Below are 15,844 nucleotides of genomic sequence, written 5' to 3' on the forward strand. Positions count from 1 at the left end.
GGTCGTGCTGACAACTCTGGGAACAGTTGTAGCTGGCCAGCAGTCAGCCAGCCGGCTTCCATGTGGCCGCAGTTGGCCCCGCCCCCATAAGTGAGCATATGCTCCGACTCGCAGAATCGTGGGGACAACAGACCGGGCCTTGGAAGTGAAGGCGCAGACGACGCAGGCATGATACTGCACAGACAGGTAAAACACTGCCCCAGGCACCCGGAGGTCAGCCTCCACGCGCCAGGCAGCGTGCAGCAGCGGGGGAGGGGTGAGCCAGCCGGGCTTGTTTACCAATCGGGAGAGCGTGTCTGTGTGCATCAGAAAACCAGATTCCACTTTCAAATGCTATTTTGGGGGTATATTATGGGGTAAATAGTTTCAGTTATTGGGGTGAGGAGTGAATAATAGCCATGAAAGTGAAGGGGAGCAACTGTTGTGTTTAGACGTTAGCACCAGCATGCAACTTTAAGGACACGTGGTAGCACTCTGGTGTACTGCAGAAGTGCACGTCAACAAAATACAGAAAAGACATAAAGATGGAGCGGGCACAGTTTGGACGATATCGGACTGTGAATAGTTTGTATGCCCTATTTTATTCCGATTTACATTCTAAACGAGGTGTTTAATTCTATATTTGCCAGTATCACATCAGTACTTTCTCGTGCTTTTCGTAAATGTATGGAGTTTATGTCCCTGAATGATAAGTGCTTTAGGTTACAAAGCCCGCTCAGTCTCACGTATGACCCAGATATTTCTGCAGCCTGTATTCATTCACAACAGGCGATTGATAGTAAACGACGGTCTGCGGCTGTTTCAGGAAGTCGCTACACATCTCTCGTCTCCCTGCTGGGCGCCCATGTTTCCCACCACTATTTTTAGGCTCCCTGGAGGCCGCTGTCTCGAGCTGTCAAGTAGCCTCGTGCCATAAAGACGTTCTTGAGTCCGGTGTATCTGTAAATCCAGGGGCCTTATTTATGAAGGCCTTGCGTCAGTTTTGCGCCGCCGGTGCGTCACTTTTTGTGACGCACCAGCGGTGTAAAAAATGCGCCTCGTTGCGCCATATTTAAAAAGTGGCGCATCTAGGTAGATGCGTCACTTTTTAAACCCCTGCGCCACATTATACCTGCGTCAGGTATAATGTATGCAGATGGGGCGTTCCCCCGCAAAAAGCCTCGTAATAGTGACGCTGTGAAATCTATGAGATTTCACTGCGTCACTTTTAGGACGCTGTTGAGTCAAAATCTTGCGCCTGCCTCACAGCAGGCGTAAGACTGACGCAAGCCCTTTCACATGGGGCTTTCCCCACGTGAAAGGACGCATTGCTGGAGTTGCGTCACTTTTGTGACACACTCCAGCACTGCGTCACTTTTGCGCTTACAGATACGTCAGAAATACTGACATATCTGTAACTCCTTTCGACATGATGCGTCATACATTAAATATGACGCATCAGGAATGTCGTAGGGAGTGCGCAGTGAAAAGTGATGCATCGCTGTTTTCACGCAGCGATGCGTCACTTTTCATAAATGAGGCCCCGAAAGTTTAAGTGGCAACTTTTACAGGGTCTCTCAAAGTGGCGTGCCCGATGGAATTAAGGGTGTGGCTTAAAAACACATAAACCAAAAATCTACGCTTGCATAGTGTGCCGCCAGACTGACTTGTTGCAGCTTCTGTCAATACATCCATATATACAATACAACAAGTAATGTTACACCTACAACAAGCCAGGACGATTGGCTTTGTCAATGGTTGTTAGTGGCAGGAGATCAATTAGAAACAGCTAGGGCTTCGTTAGATATAATATCGAAAATGCTTCAGTTCTGAATGAAGAGACTGTGAAAGAACCATAACGAGTCTCTTTAAACTTACTTTAGATGATGTGAAGGAAGGCACCATTGCAGAGTTAAGATATTTTTTTTCCACCCCGAGGATGAGGGCAAAAATGGAGAACCCAATAGGGACCAGTCTCAACAATTGCTCTTTAGAACTGCCAATACTGAGCACCGGCTGGACCCGGCCACCTTAAAGCCCTGTGCAGATCCACAGAACTAAGCATGCTGTGACACATGGGCCACACTTATAAAAAGATAAGTGAAACTATAAATCCCAGTATGCTTATAAGTGGTGACTGAAAAGACAGGAGTGACTAAAAATCATCTCATAACATGGGGTAGTAGGCACCTGTGATGTCCTGCAGCTGCCTGGGATCCTGAAAACACATTGGGGCAAATTTACTAAGAAGTCACGCGATGCAGGAACCAAAGTTGCTGTGTTGTGTGAAAGGGAGCAAGCAGGACAGTACCAGTTCCTATAACCAGTGCTTTAAATGGGCAAGCACTGTCCGGTACGGAGTACCTGCACTTTTTTAATTTCAAAAGAAGAGTACATGCACTTCTTAGAACTGCTGCAATATAATTAATGTCAGAGTACCGGCACTTTGTAGGAGCTAACAGGTACTCTAAATGTTGAGTACCTGCACTTCTATATTTCCATTTACAGCACTGCCTATAACCTAATATTTTCTCCCATGGCAATATCGCACTTTAGGGTGCCTTGCACCATTGTGTGAGTTGCTGAGAATTATTTGTTACTGGAAGGGCACCCTTGCAGTACAAAATACTATGCTATGCCGTAGTGCACTAGTTTGAAACGTTTCCACTTTTGCATGTGCGATGTACAGCACAGTACACATGCAAAGTTGCAAAAGCAGAGAGAAAAAAACTTTCTCTAAATTTACATCTGCATCATATATATATATAGTCTCGTATGCTGCCTTTGCCTTAAAGAAATTAAAGAACTTGCCTTGATTCTGGGACTCGTGTCGTTTTCTGGGTCTGGGGCTCCAGATTTCAGTCTTCGTGCTTTGCCTGTGTATATATATATATATATATATATATATATATATATATATATATATATATATATATATATATATATTCCAATTGCAGGCGCTCCAAGTGAGGACGACCGTAACGGAGCAGATTTCATCAGGATTTATTGGTAACCTGCCAGCACAAGTAGAACAGCAAACCCCTCCAATTATCGTAGAAAGCCGGACGCGTTTCGGGAATGGCTTCCCTTCTTCTGCGGCGAATGTTTTACTAGAAGCAGCTTGCACAGTGGGCGCGCACCTGTATTCACAGCCTGCCTCCTGGGTGTGGCTTCATGCAAAGCCTCCTGGTTCTTGTGGTGCGTGTGTGGTATTACCCCAGTGGGTGTGCAATAAGCATGGGCGAATTTTGCGAATCTGGTGTTCGCGAATTTTGCGAATTTGCGAACTCGCAATCCGCAAAATCCGCGAATTCTCACGAATTTGCGGATTTGTTTTTTGTGTTCGCAAGGATTTCTGCCAGTTCGCAAGGATTTCTGCCAGTTCGCAAGGGTTTTGTACCAGTTCGCAATTCATTTTGAACTACTTGCACACCCACTGGGGTAATACCACACGCGCACCACAAGAACCAGGAGGCTTTGCATGAAGCCACACCCAGGAGGCAGGCTGTGAATACAGGTGCGTGCGATAATTGGAGGGGTTTGCTGTTCTACTTGTGCTGGCAGGTTACCAATAAATCCTGATGAAATCTGCTCCGTGTCGGTCTTCCTCACTTGGAGCGCCTGCAATTGGACTTAATGTTTGCGGAATAAACGAAAATAACCAGCATCCAACGTGGTCCGTGTCTGTTTCCAGCGCAATCGATATCGAGTGTGGTTGTAGCAGGAGAACGGAGGTTTTTACATATATATATATATATATATATATATATATATATATATATATATATATATATATATATATATATATATATATATATATATATTATTATTATTTTTTTCAACAATGTCGATCCCTTGAACCAACAGAGTGAGCCGCCACAATCAGCCAATATTCTTGCCAAAAAGGTTTTAATAAGCACAGAAATCCAACGCGTTTCGGTAGTTACATCTACCTTGTTCACGGTCAGTTTAACTTACACAAAGCATTGTTTAAATTGCCCCTGTGTACCCAGGAAGTTATTGTTTCAGTTCCGCTCACAAGGAATTCTGGTCCATATAGTTTGCCTTATCAAACATCATTTTGCATTAGTTTTATGGAAGCCCCCATTTTACTGTATTCATACCAACTGTACAGTGAAATGAAAATCAAATAATCTCTGCAAGTGAAGCCCTCCAGTGGGCTTTTACCCAGAAAATGTTTATGATGGTCATTGTCAATAATGAAAAATCATAAGTTCTATTTAGTGCTGCCCTCCAGTGGGCTTATGGTTTAGCATGTTCATGGTGAACAACTTCATTGTCCTTCAAAGGATATTTTGGAAAAAGGGGGGGGGGGGATTTGAAGGGTACCATGAGGGAAGGGGAATAAATTGAATAAATTGTCAATGGAAAGGAGTAAGAATTTCATAGTTTATAAGTGAATATACATTTCTTCTGACTGGTTCAAACCCAAAGGTGACGAGGTCCGAAAATTCAGGATGTGGCATGACTCTTTGTCTTAAAAGCTTTTCCCGGTGGCCACCTCGATCTGACAGGGACATTGTTTCCAAACCCCAGAACTTCAGGAGTTTCCAATTGCTGTTATGATGCTTTTCCATATGTTTGGCAACAGCGTTGTTTCTGTCCTTGTTAGTCGTTGCACGGACGTGTTGAAGGATTCGTGTTTTTAGTTCACATATGGTACTGCCTATGTACCTCAACTTGCATGGGCATTCTATCATATATACCGTGTATGGACTTTTGCAAGTGATGAGTTCTTTTATTTTCAAAGTTTTTTTGTTGCCCATTATTAGTTCTTTCATTGGTTTGGCAATCTCACAAACTTTGCAGTTAAAACACTTTACGAATCCTTGTGTTTTCAGCCAAGAAGTTTTCGGTTTGTTGCTTTGAAAATGGCTGTGGACCAATTGGTCTTTTAAATTGGTTGCTTTCCTGTAAGTGATTACTGGGTGGGTCCCCATCTTTTCCCCCATCATGGGGTCTAATTGGAGTATCTTCCAGTTTTTTTTCAAAATCTGAGATTTTTTTGGATTCTTGACTATAATCCAATATCAGTCTTATTGGCTCGTTTTCCGGTTCATGTTGCTTCTCCTTGTTTATGAGGCAATCCTTTTTTTCTGCCGCTTTTTTCCAACATTTGTTGATTAACCGTGTGCCGTATTTTCTGTTTTGGAAACGTTTGATTGTGCCTGCACAGTTTTTTTTCCACGCCAGGTCTTCACTGCATATTCGTCTTAGACGGAGAAATTCCCCATAGGGAATACTCGAAATCAAGGAAGGCTGATGGAAGCTGGTTGCTTCTAGGGTTGCATTTGTTGCAGTGGTTTTCCGATAAAGTGCTGTTTCCAACTGGTTGTTTTTAACATACACCTCCGTGTCTTAAAAGGTCAATTTGCTGTTACTCATTTGATAGGTAAATTTGAGGCACAGTGTACTGGTGTTCATATATTCAAAGTATTGTTGGAACTCTGCTACACTTCCACTCCAGATGATAAAGAGATAATCAATAAACCTTTTCCAGGTCACTATATTTCGGGTGAAGTGATGATTTTGATCGTTCCAAGCCACTGTTTCCTTATACCATCCCATTGCTATGCAAGCATAGCTTGGGCTGAAGGAAAAGCCCATAGCGGCCCCATTTCGTTGTCTGAAAATTTTGTCTCCGAATAAGAAAATATTGTTTTCTAAACAAAAAGAAATCCTGTCCATTAGCATTGTATTGTGGTCCGTGTAGTAGATATTCCAATCTTGCAAGTAATATTGACAGGCTTGCATGCCCAGGTTATTGTGAATGTTCGTATAAAGGGCAATTGCGTCCATTGTAATCATCTGATAGTTGGGTTGCCATGTTAGTTTTTTTATTGTGCAAAGAAAGTCAGTGGTATCTTTTATGTAAGATTTTAAATTCTGGACATAAGGGTTGAGAAAGTAATCGATAAAATTGGCCATTGGTTCTAATACTGAGTCCTTTGCAGACACTATCGGTCTCCCTGGTGGTGTTTTAGGATCCTTGTGCATTTTTGGTAATAAATACATTGAAGCAGTTCTTGGGAAATCCACCACTAGGTATTTCTTTTCATCCAAATCGATTAAATTCTGTGATTCCCGAATGTCAAGTTTTCTGTCAATCTCCCTTTTGATCTGATCCGTGGGGTTCTTTGATAGTTGTTCATAATAAAGGGGGTTGGATAATTGAGACATTGCTTCTGTGATGTATGCGTTCCTGTCCCATAGAACCACATTTACCCCTTTATCCGCCATTTTTATTTCAATTTCTTTGTCTTTGATCAGTTTCGAGAGTGCTGCTCTTTCTTGAGGGGTTAAGTTATCTTTGCCTTGGGTTTTGGTGATGTTATACGAATCACGTATCACTGCCTCTTGAAAAATGTCTATTTTATTGCCAGGGGGTAGCTGTGGGTAAAATTTCGATTTTGCCTTTTTCTTGCTAATCCCAGCCCCCAATTGTGTTATGGCATAGTTTAGTTTGATTTCCTTACCCTCCTCTGAGTTGAGGTTTAATAATGTGAGGTAGCTTTCAGCTTCTTTGACTTTTAATGTGGATGTTAATTTAGGAAGCTCTTGGATTTTTTGAGGTTTGTTTTTCATTTCCATGAAGTGTTTTGCCAGTTTGATTTTACGTATGTAAAGATAAAAATCTATTCGTGTTTGTGCTAAGTCCATCCTTTTCGTGGGACAAAAATTGATGCCCTTTTTGAGTAGCGATGTTTCTGCTGGTGTTATTTCTCTTGTGGATAAATTCACCACTTGTAATTCGTCCTTTATTTGTTCTGCTTTTGTCTCATACTGCGCGTCTTGGTGTCAATCCTTTCGGCGGATCCACCTTCGTCTCCACCCTCTTCTGGTTGTTGATTTCCTTTTCTTTGTTGCCATGGCCTGCCTCTTCCCCTTCCACGTTGTGGTCTTGGCGCCCCCTGAGTTTGTTCCCACTGTTGTTGTTGGAGAACGAGGCGCATATCCCCTAAAAAATGTTTTTTTACACTGTCTGTTGTTAATTCTTCTTCACTCTGTTCATTGGAAGTGAGGGAAGTAACAGAGGACAAGCTAGTGGATGATGTGCCAGTAGTGTTTAATTTTGTTTTAAAAGGATCGTATTTCCGGGCAAATGTAAATAAGCGTTCCTCTGCATAGTCATTGGCATCTCTCACAAATTTATTGTGTTTCCTTACTCTTACAATTTCTTCATGTTTCTCAATTTGTTTCTCCAAGTTTTCCTTAAATTTGGTCATTTCTGGGGTTAATTTTATTGATTCCAGTTTTTTTTCAACCTTGTTGAGTTCTTCTTTAACTTTTTCCAGGGCGATTTCAATGTGCTTAACTAGTATTTTGATTAGGCCCAAGGATGAGTTTAATGAATATTCCCCCCATTCACATAGTAAGTCATTAGTTGCATCTTGCTGGCTTGGCATCAACATGATTCGGAGTCCTCTTGGGACTCTTTCCACATCCAAGTATTTCCTTAAAGCAATTATTTCCCAAGCTTTGTTTATTTCCTTTTTGCTTAATTTTTCCCAATGTCTTAGTTTGTTTTTGGGATCGTTTTTGCTAGCTGTAGAAGGTTTATCCTGTATTTTCTCCATGTTGCTTTTATCAAACATTGTAGAAACCAGTTACTTCCTTTTTGCTTCTCTGTTTTCCATTGTTGTTCGTAATTCCTGTGCCTTTTTATCCTTCGTTTCGTTTGGGTTAGGCAAATTGTATCTGGCTGTGTTTTCCCCGAGTACGTTTCCTACCTATTTCTTTTGTAACATTCACTTAGTCCGATCTGGGCTTCTAATGTTGTTTATAACATTGTTGCAAGTCGGGGAAAGTTAATCGCCTAATCGAGTGTGAGGGATGTGTCCCTCGCGGTTTGTTTACTCGACCGCGAAGGGAAAGAAAGGGCGTGTTACTGGAACCGGGAGGCACACACGCTTACCTCGAAAGCAGTCTCCGGGCAGTGTTCTTTTTCTCCCAAATCCCGATTTCGCTGAATGCCGATTCTTTTTTCCTTCACTCGATGAGCACCGACGAGGCTTTTAAATTACAACAGCATGGTTCAATTTCCCTCGTCCTGGAGCTGCTGGGCAGTGCGTCGCTCACCGCGGCTGAACCAAGCCGCCAAATATTTTCAACAATGTCGTTCCCTTGAACCAACAGAGTGAGCCGCCACAATCAGCCAATATTCTTGCCAAAAAGGTTTTAATAAGCACAGAAATCCAACGCGTTTCGGTAGTTACATCTACCTTGTTCACGGTCCGTAGATGTAACTACCGAAACGCGTTGGATTTCTGTGCTTATTAAAACCTTTTTGGCAAGAATATTGGCTGATTGTGGCGGCTTACTCTGTTGGTTCAAGGGATTGACATTGTTGAAAAAATTTGGCGGCTTGGTTCAGCCGCGGTGAGCGACGCACCGCCCAGCAGCGCCAGGACGAGGGAAATGGAACCATGCTGTTGTAATATATATATATATATATATCTTGTATCAGTGTTTATATAAGAGAGTCGGTATGCATTAGTATCTGTATGAGTAAGTGAGGTTGTGTGTGTGTATAACTGAATAGGTGAGTAAATGGGAGTGTGATTGATTCTTTGCATGACTGAATAGGTGTGTGAGTAACTCCATGGATGAGTGGCGGTATGTGAGTGTCTGTATAGGTCTATGAGTGCATATTATAGTGTTGTATTGATGAGTGGATGTGTGTGTAGACCTAGGAATCAGTGAGTGCATATGTAGTAACTGGTATTGGTATGTCAATAGTTTTGAAAATGGCTGTGGCGGCGGCGGGAAGGGGCCCACCATCCAGCCCTCACTTACCTCCTTGAACAACTTCTCCCGCACAACCCCCTTGTGCGCATTGACAGACTTCAAGTTCTCCGCCCCCTGGCGATCCGCGGACCCTCATACCCCAGCGTCCGCGGATAAGACACCAAAAGGGGCTTGAGACGATCCAGCCTAACCAGTGTATGAGCCTTTGCCCAGAGTTCCTGCCCCCCCCTTTTCCACCTGCCGACCTCCCCGCGCGCCTGCCAGCCTCCCAGCCACCGCGGGCTGCTGCCCCTGGGTACCCCCCGACTCCCCAGCATCGCACCACTGGGTGTCTCTTCCCGGACTTGGAGCATTCATGCTGGAAACGGCACACTTGCCTGCCGCATGCACCTTTATTAAAATCACAACATGCTCCGACTGTGGCCTGTGCAGTGCTTTCTCCCTGCCCCACCCCCCCTCGGTTCGGGCAGGCCAAAAAGGGGGACAGCGCAAGCGGCAAACCGCTAGCCGTATAAATCGTCCTGCCAAACTTCGCCCCGCCCGTGGTCTGGTGGTACAAGGCTGAATCAAGCTCACCTCACTTTGCCTCCAGATCCGACGCCGTCCGTACCCGGAACTCACTGTCATAATGTGACCAGGCATAACCTCCATAGGTAACCTGCACCCGCCTGATCACATCCATGTATTTGAAAAGAGCTATGGCCCTATCTGGGTGTTTCCCACAATATACGCTGGCGTATGCAAGAAAAGCCGCTGACCAGTTGTCAATAGTCGGGGGAACTTTGGGGCGCCTAGCCAACTCCTGCTCCTCTTCCTTCGACCCTTCCTTCACCATCAGCTCCCTGTAAAGGAGCTTCAGGATTTCCACATACTCCCCCTTCCATATGTTCTCCTTAGTCGCCAGCAACAGGTGGACCCCCAGCGGTTTTGCCATGCCCATGTAGAGGAGCCTGCGCACCGGGAAATCACAACTCTCTTTACCCCCTTTGTCTCCGACGGCTCTCTCGCCTGCTTTCGCTTCCCCAATACCGGCACCCCGACACCGCCAATTACTCCATCACCCCCAGACCCCCGACGTCCTCCGCCAATGCCCCGTCCGGGCCCACCCCTGTGTCCTTCACATACTGCCCCTTTAAAAGGCGCACCCCCAAGTCCCCCCTTGAGCATCCGTGCCCACCGACACACAACAAGGCTTGCCCAAACCACCCCCGCTCCGATCCTTACCTGGCGTCAAGGCCGGCGTCCGCACTGGATCCCGCCGCCTAACCTGTGTAGGCAGGGGGACCGTCACTCTCGGCGCACCTTGCCGCGGTTGTGCCTGTAACACACTACCAACATTGTTACTCCGCTACCCCCACCCACCCCACCCCCTCCCCTTCCCTTCCCTTCCCGAATTTCCCCCCCCCTCTGCAGAATCCTACTCATAGTCCAGTTGCACCATGTCCCCCTGCTCAGCACTGGGCCCTGCCTTCCACCCTACCTCCCGGCCGCCCCCTAAGGTCTCCAGCAGGCTAAACTCCGCTTCTCTCTAGAGGCCCGCATCAAGTCCCCCAGATCCAAACTCTCCCTCTTCACATCAACCGTATATGACTCCGCCACCTGATCCACAGCATCCAGCTTCCATCCCGTTTCCCCGGCGGCCGTCTCGACCCTTCGGGTGGGGCTGGCAGGGACCTACCGCCTCGCCTCCCAGTGTGCTGCCTTAAGTGGTCCTGCGGTGGAGCTCAACCGCCCGTACAAGGCAGAGCTGGCCCATCCCCTCGGTAGAGTGGAGCTGCATGCTTCTCTCCCGAGCACCTAGCTAAGCGTTCCTGCCAAGAAAAAGAGGTTGAGTCCAGCAAGCCGGGGAAAAAACGTTGCCCCCGCCCGCTTAATGACCACCCGACCAACTGCCCTCCCTGACCCCTCACTCCCCACTCCAACGACTCCCCCCCGCACCGACCCATCCCCCCCACACGACCCGCACCCCGCCCGACCAGGTCTCCGCCATGCTCCCCACCCCTTGAGCCCCTGCCGAACCCCACTCGCCCCACCCCCGCATCCCTACCTCTGTTCCCCAGCCCTGTCACCCCCCTCCCTGCCCCAGCTCACCGCACGCCCCCCCTCGGTGACGGTGATCTGCTGGGCCCCACCATACCCCCCCCTCCCCCTCCGACGACACTCCCTCCCCCGCCACTCTCTGTGCCCCCTAAGCCCTCCTCCTCCTTCATGTCTGATTCCTCAATGAGTAGTGGAGACTCCCCACCCCCTCCCCCAAACCGCACCCCTTCTCCCCCTCCCCCCGACTCCCCACTTGCCACAGACCCAGACGTCACCCGGCCCTGCCCCCCCTGTGTCCTGCTCACACCCCGCGATGCTGCATCATCCCCAGGCCCCCCCGCCTGCCCCCTCCGCAAACTCTAGAGGACGCGACTCGCTTCCCTCCTGCCCCTGTCCCCTTCCTCGTGCACGCACCGCAACGTGACCACGTCGCCCTCCTTCCCCAGCCTTCCGGCACAGCCCCCCCCACCGGCCTCCTTCCTCTGGCATGCCTGCGGCGGCTCTGTGGCCAAGACGGCTGCCGTGGCATTGCTGGCAGCACGCCGCGGCGGTCTCACCTTCACACCGGGCCGCACGATGTCCATGCTGCCCGCCTCCTCCAGCAACTTCAGGGGCTTCAGCACCCGCGGATCCTCCATGCGAGCCATCCGATAAGTAAACCGCGTCTGCTCGCTCCTCCCGGCTCCTCACTCTGGCACCACGCGACCACACACACACGCCGGACACACCAAGGCCGGTCCCACGTGCCCATCCCACCGCGCACTCTACTCCACACACCAGGCCCTGCGCGATCCCCCGGACCAGATGCACCGCCGCCACCACCTACTCGCCACCCAAAGCAGCCGCGATGAACACGCTAACCCAACACAAATTCCCTTCTTTGCCCAACTACAGATAAAATCAACCTCCAAAATTAGTTGAAGCACCACCGAAAATCCCCCACCCGGCTGCTGTGTCACTGCCACCGAAATGGTGGCTTGTGACCTAAAATGGCTGGCTTTAACCCTGCCAGCCTAACCCAGCCCAACCCCAGCCCAGAAACTACAGCCAGCCTAAAACCAGCCCTCATACAGCGCTGGTCAATCTCTCTCCCCCCCCCCCAAGCCCTATTCTGCTGTTTTGCCTCAGTCCCATTAACCTGGGAGTTGGCCTTAGCCCTGGTTTTGTATCCTTCAAGTTATGGTGCTAAAACCTCTTTGAGTACTTCTAGGTGGTCTGTGAAAGGGATTGCATTAGTCATGAATTCTCATCTGGATGGTAAAAGATTGATAACCATAGTGCTGTGAAGCATTCAGCTTTGGATAAGTGTGTTTTACGGGTGGATGTGAGACATTCTCCAGGTCACTACGTTTCACCCGTGTATGACAAGGTTCACACAGGCCCTGCAGTTAATGAGGCGAGTGCCTACGTGAATTAATATGTGATCTAAGCAGTTTGAGCTGCCAATAGGCAATGATCAACCATCCATGTATAAATAGGACACATGGTTTATTTAAGGTGGATCGAATTTTCATTTGCTTATCAAAAAGAACCAGTGCTTGCCTTCTTCCTGAAGATGGGGAGCATACACACCTGGACACACACAGCTGCTGTGAACAGATGGACCAGTTGCTGCTTTTGTGGTTGAAAGTTGAATCCTCGGCTCATGCATCCCACGGAGGAGTCTAAGCGAGGCCTTAATGACACACCTGGAAATAAGGTCCACTGAAAATCAAGTGTGGAAATTTTCTTTGAACAAAGTAATTGTACATTTCTGGAACACCTGACTGGAGTTAGTCCTGTCCTAGAGATTGTGAACCATGCCCCATTTCCTACTATTTTCAGCTCCCTCTTAAACATGGCAACAGATGTAAGTATCTGTGATATTGTAAGCATATATTCCCCTAATGTGTCGTGGGAGAAGCATGTATTCCACTCCGAGGATAACAGTGTATGTTTAATATGTAGGGAACATTTTGAAACAATTTGAAGATTTACCATTATTCCATCAGAACACCCTAAAGAAAAGACAAAAGTTGAAAAGTAACATAAGGGGAATAGAGGAGTTAATGGGACTAAATGAAACTGGATCTATGCTACATCCGTCCAGCCTAAAAGAAAAACTTATCACTTTTTTTCTTCTCTGAAATACACACATCTATATATTGTTTTACAAACTGCATCTATTGGGTGGAATTGCCTAGTTAATGTAGGCAGCTCTCTTTTTTGAGAGAACATGCTTTAATTTCATGTAAAAATCGAATAATGCATTGTGACTGAGTGGCTGTGGCTATTTCTTTTTATGTAATATCCTCTGTAACATGTTTTCTTTACCTGGTGTGATTTCCCCTGAATATTCCTACTTCACATCCCTTTTGTTCTTTCAGGTCATTATGTCCCCCCTGAGACAGGCTTTTCTAAAAGCTGTTTCCTACAGGACACCTGCGCTAAGCCGAAACGTCAGATACTCCAGTACTAGTGTGAGCCAGACATCTGAGAAGAGCGTCCCGTACACCAAAACTCTAAAAGAAGAAAGCACTGAAGCCAAAGGGCCAACCAAGGCGCTCCCCAAATCTGCTGAGGTGGTTGTGATTGGCGGGGGTAGTCTAGGATGCCAAACGACCTACCATCTAGCGAAGCTTGGCGTCAAGAACGTAGTCCTATTGGAGAGGGACCGTCTGACATCAGGGACCACTTGGCATACAGCAGGTATGGAGGGCCTTGGGAGGGCTGCTTCGTAGAAGAGGCTTAGGGGCAACATGGTCTTACTTTCAGAAGAGGTTAACATTTAGTCCAGCGATGACCCTAGAGAATTAGCCATGAATTAAGCAGTGGCTTCAACCCTTTAACCATCACTGGAGATGCACAAATCAAGTGGGGAAATTTTATGTGGGCAGATGATGCAGAAATTATCGTTTTCACAAACTTGTTTTCGCTCCAAACAGAGCATTAGGTTGTTAAGAACCCCCTGCATTAGGATAATTTTCCAAATGCGATAACTTTGGCATGTTGCATGTTATTAATGATTGCGTTGATGTGTTCCTGGTGCAAATTTAGCATTTAATTGTTTTGAGCACTGTCTCTTCTACATATTGCTCATGCTTGCTGCATGCTTGGAATATGTATAGAAACCTGTTGTTTTGTGGAAAACCATGTCAGTCACTCAAGGTTTGTGGGATAGCTTCATGAAAGGTTTTGTGGAAAGGAGGAATACTCAGGGATGAAACTGTGCAAGGAAAAACCTTTATTTTTTAAAAAGAACCCTCACTAACCAACCTAGTTGGTGACATGCTTCATCATCGGGTTCCCACCAGGGTGACCGAATGCCTCCCTGCTGTGCTTCAACGCCTGAATTACAGCGGTATCCCAACAGGTGTTATTATAGAGACAATTAAACATGCATGCTAAAAGCATTGCTACTACAGAAATAAGGAGACTTGAATAATTTTTAGTTTTGGCTGTTTTGCATCATATTTCACAAGGAAAAGGAAATACAGTTATAACAGCACTGTACGAAATGAATCCATAACAACCAGAATTGCACTTGGTGCTCGGTATGTGCAAGTGACATAGGTGGTGACGCAAGTGACAATAGTGGACAGCGTGAACGGCGTGAAGTGAGTTAGTGAGAAAATTATATACAGTGAGTAGGACACTGTGGCTCAAGGGTGATTCAAATTACGATAATCAATGATATAGAGGATTTGCACTTCAAATGAGTCATTGTAGGAACTGCGCCATGTATTGCGCTGTTTAGTCAACGACGTTTCGATCCTCGTGAATTGGGATCGTCTTCAGGACGGGGTTGTGTCGTTAGGAAGGTGCTGCAGGAGGGAAAGAAAGGGTCAGGAAGGAAAGAAGTGGACAAAGGCGCAAAGCAGTGGCAAGTACTGGCAAGCAGGGGGACTCAGCTGGTTTATGAACCACCGGTTGAGAAGGTAGAGATGGCAAGAGCGTGGGCGGGTAGGGGTGAGGTGATCAGCGGGTTAAAAAAGAAGTGGGGCCGCGTGGCTCAGGTGGAGCAGATCAGGTGTTGGGTACGGCCAATCATCACTGTATCAAGTAGGTGTATGAACCATCAGTTACGTAGGGGGGAGCGCGAAGGTGTGGGCAAGCCCAGGTCGATGATCAGGAGGTGAAAGGTGAGTGGGCCGCGTTGTTCAGGTCGAGTAGACCACAGGTCACTGTATCAGATTAGTGAGAAAGTAAGCTCTGACTGAAGACTTGGCAAGCACCTGCATGGGGCGAGAAACAACGTTTGCACAGCGGGGTGCGCTATCCGGGATAAGGAAGGAGGCGTAAGGAGCGAGGCTGCTATTACGTGGCCAGTTTGGACTAGGTGGGGTGTTGTCTGTTAAAAAGCGCATCGGGAATGGGGCCCACTATGGGAATACCTTGAAACTTGGCGAGCCCGTGGACAGATAGCGGGTGGTGATCGATCATAAAGCTGATCAGGACGGGTTCCAACAAGATCTGGGGGCGAAAAGCAGAAGATGGGGAGGGGGGACCCGAATTGAATAACCAGGGTGGGGCGGACGGGGGTGGGAAGGGCATGTACCTGTGAAAAATAACAAGACGTCGCTGGTGAAGGATGCACCGATCGGAGACGTCTGTGGGGTCCGGATACTCCGCGTCCAAATTACTGGGGTAGGAAGCCTAAGAGCAGGGCTTGAGTCGGGGTACCACGCGGGTGGACGGTGTCCCCCCACTTATTTTAAGGGGTCTTACCGGGTGGACTCCGTCCCCCCTGCGCAAAAGCTGGGCTTTAAATTATAGTGTTATTCCCAACTCGAGCCCTGCTCTTGCCTCCGTTAGACGCGCTGTTTAATACAATGAATAGGAAGGAGCCAGGAGTGCCAGACAAGCACCCCAGCCCCCTGTCCTAATAACTCTGCGATCTTATTGGCGCTGCTGTGTTAATGGAGTATGTGAGCGCTATTACGTATTTGAGCGTCCCCCCCACTTCTAGGTTTTTTCCTTTTTGTGACGTCACTTCTGGTCGTGACGTCCCTTCCTGTCTGTGAGCGTCCCCCCCACTTCTTTATTTAGGACTTGTGCCCTGCCTAAGAGAGTGAGC

At 47.3% G+C, this 15,844-nt stretch overlaps 1 protein-coding gene across 2 annotated transcripts in view; it reads left to right on the plus strand.

Annotated features, from left to right (window-relative positions):
- SARDH (sarcosine dehydrogenase) overlaps window positions 1–15,844 on the plus strand; it is an 850,014-nt gene that overhangs the window by 18,861 nt on the left and 815,309 nt on the right. Inside the window, exons 1-2 of one of the 2 annotated variants that reach the window (XM_086921072.1) lie at window positions 51–186; window positions 13,155–13,476. In XM_086921072.1, the coding sequence (XP_086777198.1) occupies window positions 169–186; window positions 13,155–13,476 (340 nt within the window). In that variant the 5' untranslated portion in view covers window positions 51–168. Of the gene's footprint in view, window positions 1–50; window positions 187–13,154; window positions 13,477–15,844 lie in introns of those variants that run through there. The other variant, XM_086921071.1, reaches the window with a different exon arrangement.

Source organism: Lissotriton vulgaris, chromosome 5 (assembly GCF_964263255.1).
Source record: "Lissotriton vulgaris chromosome 5, aLisVul1.2, whole genome shotgun sequence".
Classification (NCBI taxonomy): Eukaryota; Metazoa; Chordata; class Amphibia; order Caudata; family Salamandridae; genus Lissotriton; species Lissotriton vulgaris.